The 20,383-nt window shown below is 43.5% G+C and overlaps 1 protein-coding gene across 1 annotated transcript in view; it reads right to left on the minus strand.

Moving 5' to 3' along the window:
* Positions 1–20,383, minus strand: part of LOC115092350 (matrix metalloproteinase-20-like) — a 95,474-nt gene that overhangs the window by 63,116 nt on the left and 11,975 nt on the right. The window contains exon 3 of the mRNA XM_029603151.1: positions 6,195–6,439. Coding sequence (XP_029459011.1) covers positions 6,195–6,439 — 245 coding nt within the window. The remainder of the gene's footprint in view (positions 1–6,194; positions 6,440–20,383) is intronic.

Consider the following 20,383-nt stretch of genomic DNA (forward strand, 5'->3'; position numbering starts at 1 on the left):
TGCAAAATATAATGGGGTGTGGTTAGGGTAATTTTTGAGATACTGCAATGCATGCTAAATTTAGCACACCTGCAATATTTTCACAATTTGGACGCTCTCATATCAAACTAGATCGAGAGTACAATGTACAAATCTCATCTTTGTGTACCTTTCATCCCTCCAAATCACATCCAATCTTCACTGATGTGTACTGTGATGTTTGTACCTCTGACTGTGCATGTAAAAGTGCCCCCGAAAACCTAGGCCACCACCAGAACCTCACCCTGTGTTACTGGTTGCCCCTCCTACAGAGGTATAAAAAGTTGAATAATAGATGTGCTTTCATAGAGGCTCTCCCTCTCCCTCTTCTCTCTCCCTCCCTCCCTCTCCCCTCCCCCTCTCCTGCCCAAACAGGATTTGCAATTTTTAATGCAAATCCCATTTTGGGCATAACGCACAGCATAACTCCAGGAAAAAAAGGTGTAGTTATTTCCGGCATTAAAACCCATGATAACGTGCGTAACGCTATTGCATGCAACACTAAGCACCCCTCGTTTCAATTTACTCCGCCCAAACTCCTCCCATTTGGGAAAAATTCTATAATTTGCATTTGCATCTCACAATGTGTTATTTATTGCAGGAGTTATGGTGTTATTGCGGGCATTAGGGCCGTAACGTGATTTGATAAATGACCCTGTTATTTTGTAAGTGCCCACGTTTAAGCGCACACTTTAATGCATTTAAATCATAGTTCATAAGGACTGACCCATGCTTTCATAGCCTCCTGTTTAGATTATTGCATTGCCCTAAATGCTGGTTTACCAAGTAAGATCTTAAGGTATTAGCAGCTAATACAAATGGCTGCCACCCATCTCCTATTCAATTGTAATATGGAGAGCACATAGCACAACATTTAAAAGAACTTCATTATCTGCCTATAAGCTGTCGGGCCAAATTTAAATTGCATTGTGTTTAAAAGCTTGAATAGCTTGGGTCTCAGTTATCTCCAGAATGGACTCCCATCTTACATTTCTAGGCACTCCTTGTGACTTCAATATCATAGCTACTGACAGGTACTGGGCATGATGGACCCTCGGTCTGAACCAGTATGACAACTTCTTATGTTCTTATAGTTGATAGCTGATCAATATCATGTATTACTGTATGATGGCTTTTACCATATTTTATGTCATGCTTTCTGTCATTTACTTAATAGTTTTTGATATCTTGTTGTCTTGGAACCACTATACTAAGTTGACAGTTGTTGAGGACTTTTAGTTTGATGGAATTATATTTAGTTATATATTGTTTTGTTGCCCTTTCGTTCTCATCTTACCACTAATTTATTATAACCATATTTATTGTTGCTTATGTCCAAATATTCTTTGGTTTTCCTTTTGGTTTATTTGGATGTTTTGCTTTACTGAATTATTTTTAATTTTTTTTTTTTTTTTAACAAAATTGTTATTGTTTGTGTTGTGTTAGTGGACCCTTGGGCCGAGTGGGATTGGCACAATCTGCAGGGAAGAGCTCTGCAGGTTCCCACTGTCGGCAGGCAGACCCGGACGAAGCAGAGACCTTAATGGAGCTTCACCTATACCAGCCCTCATTCCTCTTGGGTTGAGCCTTTTGAGTGCCAGGGCTGGCAGGTCTTAGGTGGGGGACTTTGCTGATGATGGAGGTGGTCATCCTTGGATCGAAGCAGAGAGAGATCAGATGTCCAAGGTCCAAGCGCTGGTCAGGTCAGGGCAGTCTGGCATGTCCGGTAACAGGCAGTGGTCAGTAGCAGGCTGCAGTCAGGGGAATCCAAGATCAAGCTGAGGTCAAACCAGGTATCCATCCAAAAGGGACAGATAGGCAAAGCAGGTAGGCAAGGAGAAGCACAGGCAAGCAAGGAACATGGAAGACAAGGCTTGACTGAAGACAAGATGCTGAAGACAAGGCTAGGACTGAAGATAAGATGCTGAGGCAACATGCTCTACTGCTAGAGTAGTGAGACTTGTTGCTGAGGCAATGAGAAGGGAGCAGATGAGCTCTTTTATAGGGCTTTAGTGGTGACATCATCATCTGGTGCCGCGGGGCCTTTCCCAACACTGGCCCTTTAAATCAAGGGAGATTAGGTGCATGCACACCTAGGAAGAAATGCGTCAGCTGGGACTGGCAGCATTGGGGCACGTGAGGAGTTGGCGGCACTGGGCCACTTGAGGTGTCGGCAGTGCTGGGTCACATGCAGAGTTGGCAATGCTGGGCCATATGAGGGGTCAGCGGCATCTTGCCACATCAGAGTACAGCAGACCATAGCATGGAGCTCGGGAGCAAGCAGGATAGGCCCAGCCAAGGGGGAGAGTGTGGCGGTCCATGGGAGTAGCCTGTGGACTGCCAAACAACAGTCTGATTTTTATTTCATGTATTTTATCAGGGGCGGTGCTCTAATGAGGCAGGGTGAGGCGGCCGCTTTAGGCGGCATGATTTTGAGGCGACAAAATTGACCCCTGAAACCTTCCTGCCACAGCCGCCTTACCCTTCATTCTGTCATCAGGAAAACCTGCAGTGCTGATGGCGTGAAGCAGTGACCTGCTGGCGGGGTTTCTGTAGCTAGTGTATGGCCGACATCCACTGTGTTCTCATAGTGTGGCTGAAAAGCCGCTTCCCCTCTTCTCAATACAGCTCTTTCTCTTGCAGACCAGAGCTCTGCCTCCCAAGGGAAGAACTGATGCACTGGCTCCTCACGTCCCCCTAGCCCACAGGGCCATCCATAAAGGCGGAAGTGGGATGGGGGAAGCTGAATCGGGACAGCACTGCTACTTAGCTCAGAGTCAGTGTGCACAGGCACTTGTTTTCTCAGCTGTGAGGAGCAGTGAGCAGTGAGGCCTGCGGGACAGCACAAATTGTCATCTGCCTTCTTAGTCCAATTGAAGCAGGATGAGCAACGCGGTGCTCAGGCCACAAAAAGAAGCACTGGCTCCCCCATCCCCCTGTCAGTCAGGTAAAGGAGAAAGTGCAGCCCACAGAGTAGCAAAAAGATGCATCAGCTCCCCTCCCCCGAAAGTCAGGAACAGGAGGAGCAGCGTGACTCGCGGTGACGCTAGAAGTATCAATAACCTCCTCCTGCCCCCATCGGGAACAAGAAGAGCAGTGCGCTGCATGGGTCACAAAATGAAGCATCGTCCTCCCCCTGGCAGTCAGGAACAGGAGGAGCAGCGTGGCTCGCGGTGATGCTAGAAGTATCAATAACCTCCTCCTGCCCCCATCGGGAACAGGAAGAGCAGCGAGCTGCACAGGTCACAAAATGAGGCATCGTCCTCCCCCTGGCAGTCAGGAGCAGGAGGAGAAGCGTGGCCTGCTAGCAGAAAGACGTGCCATCAGTCTAACCTCCCTATACTCAGGAGCAGCAGCAGCAGGATCCCCAGGCTAAAAGATAAAGGAAAAGTCTGATGGGCCAAAGGAGAAGGATTCTGCTGCTGATCTTGTGCATCCAGAGAAGCGGAAATAAATGAGAAAGCAAGTGTGTGTGAGTTTATGTGTGATTGAGCATGTGACAGTAGGTATGTGTGAGACTGAGCTTATAAAAGGGAGCATATGCCATGTAAGTGTGTGTGTGTATGTATGTGTATACTTGAGAAGGTGTGTGTTTATGTGTATATATGAGAGGATGTTTAAGTATGTATATGAGAGGATGGTGGGGTGGGGCGTGTGAGAGGGTGGTGGGGGTGTGTGTATGAGAGGGTGATGGGTTTGTGTGTGTATATATGAGAGGATGTATATGTGTGTGTGTGTGTGTGTATAAGGGAGGGTGTGCATGTGTGTGTATATATGAGAGAGTATGTATGTGTGTATGTATGTATGTATGTATGTATGTGTATATATGAAAGGGTTTTTGTGTGTATATGTGTATCTATAAGAGAGAGTACCTGCGCACATGTGTGTGCATGTATGAGAGTATCTGTATATATATGTGTGTGTGAGAGAGGTTAAAGTTTGTGCACCCTCCTCCAATCTAGAACAATCTCAGGAGGACTGGAAATCTAAAGTTCCCAGGGATGGAGAGTGGGAGATTTTTTTTTTTATCTTTGTTAGTTTTAATTATTGAATGTGATGAATCTGCTGTTTTGAAATATTTTATTAGTGTTTGATAATATTTTAAACATTTTTATACATGTTTTTAATTGGCTGAAATTATCAGCAGATTTGACATTCTTTTTATTTTTATGTTTAATGTTTTATATTTCTTGATTGTGTTTGCATTGTTTACAGAGTTTGGCTTCTTGTGATTTCCAGTTCAGTTTTTGTCTGCACGTTTCAATTTATATTTTATGATCTCTTTATTCTGTATTTGGTGAGAGTCTATCTGTGTTCTGCTTGTGTGACTGAGGTTAGGTATTCTGCTAGCATGTTGTTTCTGTGTAGGGATTTACAATAACCTGGCTTTAATCTGTTTTGAAAGTGTTTTTTTGCAGTGTATGTCTATATAATATATATGTTGTTGTAAGTGATATTTTTACTTCAGAAAATTGTACTTTGAATGTCTATTTTCCATGTGCAGTCTGCCTTTTTAGGTTGGGGAAGTTAATACATTTTAAAATGGAAAATAATTTATCAGTTTTAATTATGTGGGGAGGGGAGGGAAAGGGGAAGGAAAGGCTGTAAGGTTTGTCTAGGGCACAGAATATCCTTGTATCAGCTCTAAGAGAGAGTGTATCTCACACACACAGAGTCCCACCATTCATCAAACTTTCACACCGCCAGGAGGTAGTTCCTGGAGGTGGGAGGCAGGCAAGAGGGAATGGAGGAGTCCTATTTCTAGACTCAGGGGATAGGGTGGCCAAAGGCCGCCCTACCCCATTAAACATTTCTCCAGCACCCCCTAGCGCAGATGCCGAAGACTGAGAACAAAAAAATAAGAGGCCCAAAAACTGAGCAGTTAGAGCAGTGTGCTACAAACAAAGGAAGCCAGGGTTCAAATCCTATTGCCACTCCTTGTGACCTTGGGCAAGTCACTTCATCCTCCATTGCCTTCCCCCTGCCCTGCCCTTTGGTGATTGCACCGGGCCATGGGGGGGGGGGGCGCCATTTCATCCTTCGCCTCAGGCAGCAGATTGCCTTGAGCTGCCCCGGTATTTTCTTGTGGATTCTTGATTGTGACTCTGTTTGCTGACTGCAACTCACTTTGAGCATTCTAATGACTAACATGTATTTTAAATACATTTCTTAATGTCTACCTCATTTGCAGTTCATTGACATTGGCCATTAACACATGTCAAACACGGCATTAGCATGCTTTGACAATGTTAACGTACTTCAGTACTTTGGCCACTTACGGGCCAATACAGTACAGTGCGCTCCAGTGGGTTTGGCCGCGCGTTTTCGACGCGCTAGCTTTAGCCTTTATACAGTAAGGGGTAATAGCGCGTCAAAAATGCGCGGCCAACCCCCCCAAAACTAATAGCGCCCGCAACATGCAAATGCATGTTGATGGCCCTGTTAATTATTCCCGTGCGAGCCAGAAAGCAGAATGTGCAGTGAAGCCGCACATTTTACTTTAAAAAATTAACGCCTGCCCAAAGGCTTGGCATTAATTTCTGCCGGCGCCGGGGAAGTGTACAGAAAAGCAGAAAAAACTGCTTTTCTGTACATCCTCCGACTTAATATCATAGTGATATTAAGTTGGAGGCCCCAAAAGTAAAAAAAAAAGTAAAAATTAAAAAAAAAAATTAAAAATCTGCCCACGGCCCACGGGTCAGAAGACAGATGCTCAATTATGCTGTCGTCCATTTTCCGAACCCGTAGCTGTCAGCGGGTTTGAGAACCGACACTGGCAAAATTGAGCATCGGCTGTCAAACACGCTGACAGCCGCCGCTCCTGTCAAAAAGGAGGCGCTAGGGACGCGCTAGTGTCCTTAGCGCCTCCTTTTACCACGGGCCCTAATTTGCATAGGCCACCCTCCTGAATCGCACCCAGGAGAGTGGCCTGTGTGCATGCCGGGAGACCGGGTGCTCACCGGCTCTCCCGCGTGTTTTTCTGTATCGGCCTGTATGATTGTAAGTGTTTGTTTCAAGGATTTGATATTCCTGTGTGTAATTTGTTGTAGAATACTATATAAATAAAAATAAATTATTGTATCATTATTTTATAGTTCAAAATGCTCATGGCTTTACTTTACAATAAAGTTTTACAAATGGTTATTATGAAAAATGGAAAAAATTGATCTAGTTACCTGTAAGTCAAAGTACTTTTTGACCATTTGGGCTCTCCTGGAAATAGACGGTAGTTTGCTACATCAGGGACACCGCAGCGAGGCCTCTTCATTACTTCCATTGTTGAATAATCCAGTTTTCCAGTAACCTGAAGACCAAAGAATGCCTGCATTTCTTTGATCTTACCTGCCATAGGTCTGCTATCAGCGACCATTTCACCAATCTGCAGTCTTCTTTTCTTGGTATAATATTTGTCAAGGTAATCCTGTGAGTTGAAAAATGATAGCAGACTACATTTACTTTGGCATGTCTCTTCATGCATAGAGTTTTATTAAAATAATAAAAATGTATGTGAGTATGCACATTGAATATATACTTTATATATATATATATATATATATATGAGGCCGGATATGGAGAGAGCTGGGAGAAACAAAGGGGAGTATTTCTTCACAGAAAGGGTGGCAGATACATGGGACCACGTCCCAGTGGAGGTGATAAGGACAAAAAGTGTATTTGGGAATGAAGCAAGTACAAAGAATTATAGAACAATAAAATATGACAGCAGGCAAGGACCATTATTCCCTTTACCCAATTTCATTTATGCAGTGCCATAGATCCCAGCTGATCTCTGGCATTTCCCTTACATTTTTGCAACAAGGGATCATCTGTGTTTATCCCAAACTTTATTCCATTCTGTTCCTATTTTTGGCTTCACCACCTCTTCTGGGGTGGGAGTGGGGGGCATTCCATACATCTATCACCGTTCAGTGAAGAAATATTTTCTGACATTGCTCCTGAGTCTAATCCCTTGGATCCTCATGCAGTCGCCTCTTATACTAGCGCATTGTCTCTTCTGTTTCTTGGGGTTTTTTTCTCCCTTATTTATACATTTGAGGTATTTGGATGTCTTTGTCATATCATTTCTGTCTCACTTAGAGAATAGCCACTGCCATTAGCAATAGGTTACATGGAATAGACTTAGTTTTTGGGTACTTGCCAGGTTCTTATGGCCTGGATTGGCCACTGTTGGAAACAGGATGCTGGGCTTGATGGACCCTTGGTCTGACCCAGTATGGCATTTTCTTATGTTCTTATGTTCTCATATTGGGTTTACATATCTAGGTTTTCAAATCTCATTTCCTAGGGCTTTTGATCTACATTCAGACCAATTCTGGTAGCCTTTCTCTGAATCATCTCTAGCCTGTTTATATTCTTTCAGAGGTGCAGCCCCTAGAATCAGACACAATATTCCAGATGAGGTCGCACCAAAAACCAGTATAATAGAAAATAATGGGGTAGATTTTGCACTTTGCGCGCGTGCTTCCCGGCGCGTGCACATGGACCCGCCAATTTTCTACCATGCGCGTGCTGGAAAATCCACGGGCCACGCGCACATGCGCACCAGATTTTATAATCCGCACACATATGTGCGGGCAGCGTCACAAGGGGGGGGGGGTGTGCATCTGCAATTTCCGTGCAGCGATGCATTCTGGCCTTCCCCAGTTCTCTACCCCCCTACCTAACCTCCCTTCCCTTTCCTCTCTCCTCCTCACCCCCTAAACCCTACCTTTTTCTTTTTTTCTTCTTTGTTCCACAACTTCCCGAGCTGAAGGTGTACAGGAAATTGTACAGATAACATTTTCATGTCAGTTTCTAATGATAAGTAGAATCAACATCATTAATGCTATCTAATTATAGCATCAAAACACAAGAGAAGTACGGCAAGACTGCCCACAGTCACACAGACAGCGCCTCCTTATCAGTCCCTTATCAAACCAATAAGGATCTGCAGAGGTATGCTAGCATTAAGAGTAGTTGGGGGAGATTATTTTATTTTATATCCTGGAACTAATTGCTCTAACAGCAGCTTTCGACACAGTTCACCATACCCTGCTATGCCACCAGCTGAGAGAAATTGGAATAGATGGAAAAGTTAACAAATGCTTCTCTTCCTTCTTAAAAGATAGGACATTCCAAGTCAAATTGGGTAATCAACTTTCTGACACCTTCCAAATCAATACAGGTGTCCCCCAAGGTTCAGCAGTCTCAGACATACTATTCAACATCTATTTGCTGCCTCTATGTGCACTACTAGCAAATCTAGAAATCAACTTCTTCCTATATGTAGACGACACACAATTCTACATCCCTTTCGACAAAACATTTGAAATAACTGTCGTCTCTATCAACATATTTGAAGGCAATACAACTAAAACTTTCTGAACCGAAACTAACTCTAAACCCCCCCAAAACTGAAATAGTATGGTTAAGGAGAGATACCATGAAAATCAAACTGCCAACCCTAGAACTAGGAGATTTTAATATTACTCCCTCACACCAAGTAAGGGATCTTGGAATACCAGTCGATAAGAACTTCACTAGGAAAAAGCATATAATCAAATTAATCAAAACAGGATACTCCAAGCTGAGAATATTACATCAGCTGAAACCTTTACTAACAATACAGGACAACGGCACTGTCTTAAAAACTACAATTTTTTCAAACTTAGACTATTGCAACTCCCTACTATTAAGGCCTTCCCTCAGGACTATTAGAACCACTACAGTTACTTCAAAATGTCTCTGCTAGACTATTACTAGGGACAAGAAAATTTGACCACATTACATCCTCACTGATAGCACTGCATTGGCTTCTTGTACAATCAAGAATTCATTATAAAGTGTTAACTCTAATTTTCAGTATCATCAACAATATTAACCCATGCTTATTAGGAGTGACACTATGACATTATATACCTCAGAGAACCTTAAGATCACAAAACAATGGACTTCTATAGGTATCATCTTTTCAGAACACATACCAAACGCAAATAAGAGAACAAATGTTTTCCATAGCGGGATCCAAATTACGGAATTGTCTGCCAGAGTCATTATGTCAATTAACAGAAATAAAAGGTTTGAAGCGTGAATTATAAACATGGCTCTTTAGAAAAACATACGATTAATGTAAACTACCAATATGCTGAGAACTTCAATGTCAATACCAGTGACAATGTTAATGGAGTGAGCAATAAGGACCGAACGGTGTAAATTTAATTATATTGTTAGTAGAATTAGAATTTGTATTTGCTGCTGTGTCGACCTAGAAAATGTATGAATATGTACTAGATTACATATTTGCTGATGTGTTGACATGTAGACCTAGAATATGTATGAGTATGAACCAGAGTATGCATATGCTGTAATGTTGACTTTGAATAGGAATGTTGACAAAGTATGTTAATGTCGACTAAGAACTTTAGTGCTGATTTTGTAAACCATTGTGATCTTCTTTTGGAACGACAGTATTTAAAATACCTAAGTAAATAAATAACTACATTAAATAATTTAATTGTACATTGATTTGCTATGTTTTTATGTAACTTGACTATAATCAACTTTGAGCTAAAGGCGGAATTTAAAATGTAAATAAATAAATAAATGGTGCCCTTCATGACCTTACTGGTCTAGTAAGGGATAGGGGTAGAGATCTTTGTTGTTACACTAATTCACAGTTTCTTTTCCTTTCCTATGTATACCACCAAGGGCATCATCAGCAAAAATATGGTAAAATCAGATGAGTAGTTGATGGTTTGTCCAGTTTTATCTGGAGAATTTCATAAAGTTTAATTAAAAAGAACAAACCAGAATTAAAGTTTTGAAAACATATCTGTTATTTTCTAAAATGTTTACAGTTTAGACTTTGGAACTGCTGATATAATTAACATTGCCACTTCAATCATTGAGAAAGATACATGGGCTGGGCACTATTTAGTTCATATTCAATCATGCAATTAGCCTGGCTCCAAAGAATTTGTACTCAGCATCCATTTACTGAATCCTTTAATCTATACAAAGTTGTTTTTCAAGAGTCTGAGGCAATTTTACTAGTTCTTTAAAATGCTAATAACTACTACAGTGCCCATAGACTAGAAAACATGGCAAGCTAAGCACCTTTTAATGTGCATGTATCTTCTAAAAAAGATGACATCATGGCAGGAACACCAAAAAATTGTATGCTGTATAATCTAAAACAATCTGAGATGTTTATTCTCATTACAGTACCTACAGTAAATGAATGTAATTTGCTTTGAAGTGTCTAAAAGGTGAAAAATAAAATCAGGATCCCAGAGGCAGACCGAGTTCCGGAGTCTCAATGCATGGACGAGAATATGGTGCAGAGAAGAGGGTTTTAGTTTGTTAGAACCTGGGGAAGGGAGAGCCTATTCCAAATGAATCAGTTCCACCTTACCGAGAGAGTTAGCAGGCTGCTGACACTAACCTTTAAAACAGAGACAAAACAGCTTTTAAACTAGATGATGGGGGAAGCCAACAGTCACTTAGAAGCACATGGTTAGGAATGATGAATCTATGAAAGATACTAACAAAACAGGGAAATCAGGGCATCTCAATAGAGAGGTTGCAAAAATGCGAAAGTACCCAGGTGCCTTTAAGTAAAGAGCAGACAGAGAAAATCGATTCTAAATTACCCCTATCAAATGATAAGGAAATTGCAACCATGGCAATTCAGGGGAGGAGGGCACAAGAGGAGCTAGGAGCCTGTCCTATGGTGGAGGAAAGAGGGGAAGGGAAGGGGAGGGAGGGAGGGCTTTGCCTAGGCAGGTATGATAGAGGATGGGGCAAGACATGTAAGGATAGGGGGAGGGACAGAGAGGGGAAGAAGAATTAGCCATCAGACCATCACATAATGGAGTGCAGTGAGCTAGGCAGCCCCTTTGCTCTCTCAGGCTGGAAACAAGTTCCCTTCTACCCACCCCTACATTGGCTTAGATAAGAAATAGACATAGGCCAGTTGCAAACCATCAAACCCAAGGCAGCCTCATGATGATGTAAATGTGGCAGATGTGGTCAGGACATAGCGTATGCCCCCCACCATGGCTTCTACAGCTAGTGGGTGCCAGAAGGTTAGGTGAGTGAACACTCAATAGCTTAGACTTTGACAGAATGAGATGCTTGAGCAACTGGAGTCTGTAGCACAGATGTAATGCCATTGGCTGAGTAGTAGCAGCATAAAGGTACAATTGAGAAGGCCTGTCACTGTCACTGGTCACCCACTGTTTTGGTTCAAAGGTTTTGGCATATCACATTCTGATTAAAAGATAGTTGGTTATTGTTACACACTGTATGCTGGTTTTCCATGTAAATATAATTAGTTATGATTGTACTCATACCGTGTTATGGCTATATTTACATCCACATATAGATCTTTAACTTTAACCCTTGTCTATGTGAATGGGTACAGAAACAAGTGTTCGAGAAAGGAAGGAACCTCTGCCTGCCCTGTTGAGTAGGTTGTTAATACAAGCAAAAAACATACTTTGAAATATCTGTATACAAATGCTAGAAGTCTAAAAAATAAGCTGAAAGAGAATATATAACACTATATGAAGAGCTAGGTATAATTGGCATCTTAGAGACCTGGTAGAAGGAGAATAAACAATGGGACATGTGATACCAGGCTACAAATCATATCACAATGATAGGATGGATCAAATTGGTGGAGGGGTGCCACTGTTTGTTAAAGTCAGCATATAGTCAAACAGGATAAAAGTTCTGTTAAGGCCTTAAATAGGAGAAAATAGTTTGGTTTTTTTACTCCATGCATAATTAAACTCTGGAATTCATTGCTGGAAGATGTGGTTGGGTGTTGGTGTAGCTGAATTTAAAAAAGGTTTGGACAAATTCCTGGAAGAAAAGTCCATAAATCATTATTAAGATGTACTTGGGGAAATCCATTGCTTATTCCTCAGATAAATAGCATGGAATCTATCAATCGTTTGGGATCCTCCCAGGTTCTTGTGGTCTGATATGGCCACTTAGGATCATGGGCTTGATGGACCTTTGGTATTACCCAGTACGGCATATCTTATATTCTTATATTCTAAATCTTAGCTTAGCTTGACTTTGGGCTCCAAACACATGACAGCAGCTGTTAGTAGATGCCCTACCAATTGTGATTATTGGTTTATTAAAATATATCCAAGGTCTTCTACCTTTATCTTTATTTCATTTCAGATCTTTGTAAAGCATATGCAGAATATGGGTGGGTGGGAGCTATTTTTACACTTCCATCAATATGGTTGTTGTTCTGCCTCTAAGAACATAAGAAATTGCCATGCTGGGTCAGACCAAGGGTCCATCAAGCCCAGCATTCTGTTTCCAACAGAGGCCAAACCAGGCCACAAGAACCTGACAATTACTCAAACACTAAGAAGACCCCATGCTACTGATGCAATTAATAGCAGTGGTTATTCCATAAGTAAACTTGATTAATAGCAGTTAATGGTAGGGATATGAATCGTTTTTTGACGATTTAAAATATCGTCTGATATTTTTTAAATCGTCATTAATCATTAAAGAGAGCGATACAATAGAAATTCCACCGATTTATCATGGAAAAATCGTTAATCGGGTTAGTGCACACTAACGGGGGTTAGGACACAACCTAAAAACCCACCCCGACCCTTTAAAACCGCTCTCTTAGCCTCCACCACCCTCCCGACCCCCCCAAAACATTTTAAAATTACCTGGTGGTCCAGTGGGCCCCGGGCTCTTGGGCCGTCGGCTGCCACTAATAAAAATGGCGCCGATGGCCCTTTGCCCTTACCATGTGACAGGGTAACCGTGCCATTGGCTGGACCCTGTCACATGGTAGGAGCACTGGATGGCTGGCGCCATTTTTAAAGATGGCGCCGGCCATCCAGTGCTCCTACCATGTGACAGCGGCTGGCCAATGGCATAGTTACCCTGTCACATGGTAAGGGCAAAGGGCCATCGGCACCATTTTTATTAGTGGCAGCCGACGGTCCAAGAGCGGGAGATCGCTCCTGGGGCCCACTAGACAACCAGGTAATTTTAAAACATTTTGGGGGGGGGTCGGGAGGGTGGTGGAGGCTAAGGGAGTGGTTTTTAAGGGTCGGGGTGGGTTTTTTGTTTATCGGATCAGGCGCAGCCGATAAAAAAAAAAAACGATTGGGCTGGACGAAAAAAAAATGCACGATTTGAATCGGAACCAGAACCGAACTGATTCCGGTTCCGATTCACATCTCTAGTTAATGGACTTCTCCTCCAAGAACTTATCCAAATCTTTTTTGAACCCAGCTACACTAACTGCACTAGCCACATCCTCTGGCAACAAATTCCAGAGCTTTATTGTGCGTTGAGTGAAAAAGAATTTTCTCCGATTAGTCTTAAATGTGCTACTTGCTAACTTCATGGATTGCTCCTTAATCCTTCTATTATTCAAAAGTGTAAATGACCGATTCACATCTACTCATTCAAGACCTCTCATGATCTTAAAGACCTCTATCATATCCCCCCTCAGCCGTCTCTTCTCCAAGCTGAACAACCCTAGCCTCTTCAGCCTTTCCTCATAAGGGAGCTGTTCCATCCCCTTTATCATTTTGGTTTCCCTTCTCTGTACCTTCTTCGTCGCAACTATATCTTTTTTGAGATGCGGCGACCAGAATTGTACACAGAATTCAAGGTGCGGTCTCACCATAGAGCGATATAGAGGCATTATGACATTTTCCATTTTATTAACCATTCCCTTCCTAATAATTCCTAACATTCTGTTTGCTTTTTTGACTGCTGCAGCACACTGAGCCGACAATTTTAAAGTATTATTAATACTTTAATTTAAAGGTTATTACCCCATTGTTTACTGTAAACCGGCTTGATGTGATGTTATCACGAATGCCGGTATAGAAAAAATCAAAATAAAATAAAATAAATTATCCACTATGATGCCTAGATATTTTTCCTGGGTGGTAGCTCCTAATATGGAACCTAACATCGTGTAACTACAGCAAGGGTTATTTTTCCCTATATGCAACACCTTGCACTTGTCCACATTAAATTTCATCTGCCATTTGGATGCCCAATCTTCCAGTCTTGCAAGGTCCTCCTGTAATATATCACAATCTGCTTGTGATTTAACTACTCTGAATAATTTTGTGTCATCCGCAAATTTGATAACTTAACTCGTCGTACTCTGCAGCATATTTAAATGTATATGTATATGTTTCTTTATTACACTGCCTCCTGCATCAATTCATGTTTTTGCTTAGCTTAGGTTCTCTACATGTTGTAGAACTAACCTTCCTCTTTGGTTCACTGGTAAAGAAATTTCTGGGAACATTTTGTTTCCTCCACAGCCTTTGGTGAAACAAGTAGAATTTAACAAGCTGAACACAAATATACATTTATTATGTCTGTATCACATACCGTTTGCCAGGAAAGTGAGATATACATTAAGCATTGTTACATGTCTGTAATGGCATAAGCTGTAATGACAACAAACAAAACAAAACTAAAAATGTTTTGCCGCAGATTTTTGTTTGTAATCACTGTCCAACGCTTTGCGGATGAGAATCCAACAATAGTTGCCCAGCATAAAGGGGTTCCACTTGCTTCGATACCGTTTCTCCATTTTGACAATGTCTTGATGAAACCTTTCATCATGTTCATCACTCACAGCGCCAAGGTTATCTGGTAAGAAGTTCAAGTGGGAATGAAGAAAATGTATCTTCAATGACATGTTGTACTTCATCAATTTGTATGCCTGAAGCAGATTTTCAACCTGTTCGACATAGTCTGCTGCCTTATAGTTGCCTAGAAAGTTACAAATGACATTCTTGAAGGCTGTCCACACAACACGTTTTGTACCTTGCAGAAGACCATGAAAGTGGCTGTCCTTCATCACAGCTTGGATTTGTGGGCCAACGAAAACACCTTCTTTTATCTTGGTGTCACTTATGCGTGGAAACATTTGCCGTAAATAATCAAAGGCTTTACTTTGCTTGTTCATTGCCTTAACAAAGTTTTTCATCAGCCCAAGTTTGATGTGCAAAGGTGGAAGAAATATCATACTTGGATCCACCAATGGGTCATGCACATCATTCTTCTGCCCTGGAACCAACTTCTTGAGGATAGGACAGACTTTTCTGATGAAATGCAAATCTCTTGCTCGACTGGCCCACTCACAAAGGAAGAAACAATTAGAGATGTGAATCGTGTCCTCGATCGTCTTAACGATCGATTTCGGCTGGGAGGGGGAGGGAATCGTATTGTTGCCGTTTGGGTGTTTAAAATATCGTGAAAATCGTTAAAATCGTGAGCCAGCACACTAAAACCCCCTAAAACCCACCCCCGACCCATTAAATTAAATCCCCCACCCCAAATGCCTTAATACTTCATCAACTTTGGGAGGGAAGTACTTACTTGCCCTAAACCAATGGCAGGAAAACCAGCACACTAAAACCCCCTAAAACCCACCCCCGACCCTTTAAATTAAATCCCCCACCCTCCCGAACCCCCCCCCCAAATGCCTTAAATTACCTGGGGGTCCAGCGGTGGTCCGGAATGGGCTCCTGCAATTGAATTGTGTTGTCTTCAGCCGGCGCCATTTTGCAAAATGGCGGCCGCAAAATGGCGGCGGCCATAGACCAACACGATTCGACTGCAGGAGGTCGTTCCGGACCCCCGCTGGATTTTGGCAAGTCTTGTGGGGGTCAGGAGGCCCCCCAAGCTGGCCAAAAGTCTCTGGGGGTCCGGAAAATGATCTCCTGCCGCAAATCGTTTTCCGTACGGAAAATGGCGCCGGCAGGAGATCGACTGCAGGAGGTCGTTCAGCGGGGGTTCCGAGATCGTTTTCCGGACCCCCGCTGGACCCCCAGAGACTTTTGGCCAGCTTGGGGGGGCCTCCTGACCCCCACAAGACTTGCCAAAAGTCCAGCGGGGGTCCGGAACGACCTCCTGCAGTCGAATCGTGTTGGTCTATGGCCGCCGCCATTTTGCGGCCGCCATTTTGCAAAATGGCGCCGGCTGAAGACAACACAATTCAATTGCAGGAGCCCGTTCCGGACCGCCGCTGGACCCCCAGGTAATTTAAGGCATTTGGGGGGGGGGGTTCGGGAGGGTGGGGGATTTAATTTAAAGGGTCGGGGTGGGTTTTAGGGGGTTTTAGTGTGCCGGTTTTCCTGCCATTGGTTTAGGGCAAGTAAGTAAGTTCCTGCCCTCCCCCTTCCCCCGATTTACGATTTTTTAATGATAAATCGGGGGAATTGGTATTGTATCGTGGCCCTAACGATTTTTGACGATTTAAAATATATCGGACGATATTTTAAATCGTCAAAAAACGATTCACATCCCTAGAAACAATACTTGGTGTAACCAAGCTGCAGACCCAGTAAATTGCAACTACCTTGAGATCACCTCACAAATTCCAGTTGTACCTCGAGTACTCAATGTGGTTCAGCAGTAGCTGCATGTTTTCATACATTTCTTTCATATGAATGGCATGTCCGACAGGTATTGATGGGTAGATATTGCTGTTGAGCAGCAAAACAGCCTTCAAACTTAAGATTGATGAATCAATAAATAGTCGCCATTCTGTTGGGTCGTGGCCACATCCGAGAGCACAAAACAATCCATTGATGTCACAGCAAAAAATCAGACTGTCTACTTGGTTGAAATATGTTGTCAAATCTTCATGACGGCTGCGAAATACTGAAATTTTCGTATCAAATGACAAAAGATTCCATCCTTGCAGCCTTGACCCAAGCAGCTCTGCCTGACTCTTCGATAAAGCCAAATCTCTGACCAGATCATTCAGCTCTGACTGAGATATTAAATGAGGATTGCTGGATATTGATGGCACAAAGTCAGGAACAGCTGCAGCTTCCATCTTTGATGGCTCACCATCATTGCCTACCTCCTCATCCTCATCATCAAGTGTCCACACCTCTGGCGGTTTTGGAACAGGAAGACTTTCATCATGCGGCACTGGTCTCATTGCCGATGCAAGGTTAGAATGCTCAGTAAACTTCCTGTTCTTTGATGAGTATCCTGACCCATTCGTCTTGCAGACGTAACAGTCAGTTATATGATCTTTCTGTTCCCTCCATATAATTGGGATGACAAACGACATGGATGGTCACACACCTTTCAGCCAAGCTTGCAGACTACTGGTGCAAGATGCGCAACATATATGAGGAACCCATGCTCTGTTCTGCACACCAATTTTGCACTTGAAGTATAATTCGTATGCCTTCTTAATGAGTGCAGTCATACTCCTTTCCTGGGCTTTCAGAGTAAACTCACCACGGATGTAACAAAACGTGTCACGGCTATTACGACATTGGCGTGACATTTCATAAAGTATATGAAATTAAATCCACAAGCTTTAAACTCAACAGTTTTAGCAATACGATTTGCTCTTTCACACAGACGTTGCATAGGAGACTACTCATTGCTGCTGCTTATATAAGGCTGCGTCATCATGGAAACAAGTTGGAATCTTGCAGCTGAGCTGGGGCTTGCCTGAGCAAGTTCTGGCATGAGCAAGCTGAGTTTCTTGGTGTGTTTTAAAAAAGTTAGTCTCTGTTACATGTTACGTTGCTTATGGCCATCAAAAATATGACATGAATTTTAAAAATCATAAAAACTATTGTCCAGCAAGAAAATATATGTACATGAGATTATGTTTTAAAATTTCACAATTATTGTAACACAAAATTGGCCATTTCTCAAAAACCTTACATGATGTGTTGCGGTCTCAGTCGCCACGGTGGCGCCCGAGGCCTTACCTCCTCTTCGGGTCCCGGAGCCTTACCGCGTTCCGCGGACTCGGGACTCCGGCCGCAGCTCCCTCCTTCCGCTCCGACCCCGCGCGGGCCTGCAGGGCCTTCAGGCGCCATGCGCCGGCTCCCTCTTCGCCGCCGGCGTCCTCCCGCGGCTAGCCCCGCCCCTAGGCACGCGCGTGCGGCTGAGCCCTGGTTTTAAAGGGCCCAGCGCGGGAAAACACGGCTCCTCCCTTTCCTGACGTCAGACGCTGCAGGGCTTAAATAGCCTAGCCTTCCTTGCCTTGCAACGAGGTTCCTTCACCCGAAGAGCTAGTTGCCATCGTTCCTGACTCCTGTTTGTCTTCAGCCTGCCTTGACTCCGGTCCGTGACTTCGACTCCTGTTTGTCTTCAGCCTGCCTTGACTCCGGGCCGTGACTTCGACTCCTGTTTGTCTTCAGCCTGCCTTGACTCCGGTCCGTGACTTCGACTCCTGTTTGTCTTCAGCCTGCCTCGACTCCGGTTCGTGACCCCGACTCCTGCTTGCTCGCCGCCTGCCAAGACTCCGGTCCGTATTCCACTCCTGGGTTTCATCGTCCTCGCCTAAGTCCCAGCGGTCCGGGTCCCTACGGGCTCCTCCTGGGGGGACCTCGGACTTCCAGGGCGAAGACTCCTAAGTCCTAGCGACCCGGGCTCCCACAGCTCCTCTGGAGGAGTCACGGGTTTCCAGGTGAAGCTCCAATTGCCCAGTGGGAGTTCTGCCTACCGACTGTTCCCTCGGGTCGGTCGGCCTAAGGATCCACATCCGGATTTCCTCCATCACAACAGTAACATGATGTACACATTTTGAAGTAATATCTGTGATCAGCATCAAAAAATCTATTTGGAACACCAAAAAGCCTGAAGGAAACAAAAACTTTGTTTACTAATAAAATTAAACCTTCCAAAGTCAGAGAGAACTCAGTTCTTAATCCCAAAACATTTAGGGGTAGATTTTAAAAGAATGGATGCCCGATTTTATAGCATGCGCGTGCAGGTGCACGCATTTTATAAAATCAGGGGTTGATGCGCACAAGGGGGAGCACACTTGTGCATCCTGCGTGTGCCGATGCCCTCAGCCTTTCTCGGTTCCCTACCCCCTACACAAATCTCCCTTCTCCTTCCCCTAACCTACCCGCCCCTTAGCCCTAATCTAGCCACCCCCCAAATCATTATTTTACCTTTTGCGCTGGCCTTGGAGCAGGTGTAGGTTGCGCACGCCGGCAGCCTGCCAGCATGCGATCCCCCGGCACAGCGACAAATGGCCGCTGTGCCATGGCCTCTAGCCCAACCCCACCCTGCCCCTGCCCCCTCTCCACCACTTTCCCTAGGCCCCAGGACTTATGCACATGACTGGGCCTTTGAATATTGGCCCGGCGCGCGTAAGGCCAGTCGTGCATAAATCCCCGTGATTTACACACGTAACTCTTTGAAAATCTACCCCTTATTCAATGATAAACAGTTTGATACTCATTGCAAATGATATGGTATTGAAGATAGTTGCACAGAAGAGGACCTGATAAAGCTGTGCTAAGAAACTCTGAGAGCTCAATCAAAGGCAAACAACTGCAGCCGAAAAGGAAGCTGTAACGACTGGTAAATAGCAAAAGCTAGCAGTGGTGGGCAAGGAACTAAAGTGAATGGAGTGATGCTTCCAAGAACCTGCAGAGGAATTCAGGAGAGTTGCAGGCTTGTCAAGAGCCAGTTCCAAACTGAACTTTCAGAGAAAGTGAGCTCTCCCAGGGATTCTAATAAAAGAGGCAAGAGAACACAGACAGAGGGGGGAGCAAACAAGAACAGATCCAACCAGAAGTTCAGCAACATTTAAACATCGGAGAAAGTTATTTTTCACTCAATGCACAATTAAAATCTGGAATTTGTTGCCAGGGGATGTGGTTAGTGCAGTTAGTGTAGTTGGGTTTAAAAAAGGATTGAATAAGTTCTTGAAGGAGAAGTCCATTGCCTGCTATTAATTAAGTTGACTTAGAAAATAGCCACTGCTATTACTGGCATCAGTAGCATGGGATAGACTTAGTTTTTGGGTACTTGCCAGGTTCTTATGGCCTGGATTGGCCACTGTTGGAAACAGGATGCTGGGCTTGATGGACCCTTGGTCTGACCCAGTATAGCAATTTCTTATGTTCTTATATATGCATAGAGATTTTGCTGGTATAATTTACACTCATTTACCGCTATTAAGTTTGGTTTTATGTGTCTAGGTTAGGAGATTTTCTAACATGCGTGCAGCAATGAAATTACCAGTTTTACCAATAAGTCTATCAGTTGGCCTAGTCCATCTGTAGGTCATTAAGACCTTTCTGGTTCTTCGACCTCAACTCCCCACATTTTACCCAGACCCTCCACCCAGTAAGTATTTCACTTTTAAGACATTTACGATCACTTGCTCCAGGTATAGAGCAGATGTAAATATATGTGAGCAAACTGCCAAATCTACATGTGTAAATTGCTTATGAAATAGCAACTTACATGCATAAGTTGGCCCTGCCCCAGAATGCCCCTGGCTCGCCTCTTTTTTACATGAGGAAATTTACTTATGGACACTTGCTGGTGGATTTTAAAAGCG

This window comes from Rhinatrema bivittatum, chromosome 5 (assembly GCF_901001135.1).
Source record: "Rhinatrema bivittatum chromosome 5, aRhiBiv1.1, whole genome shotgun sequence".
In the NCBI taxonomy this organism is placed as follows: Eukaryota; Metazoa; Chordata; class Amphibia; order Gymnophiona; family Rhinatrematidae; genus Rhinatrema; species Rhinatrema bivittatum.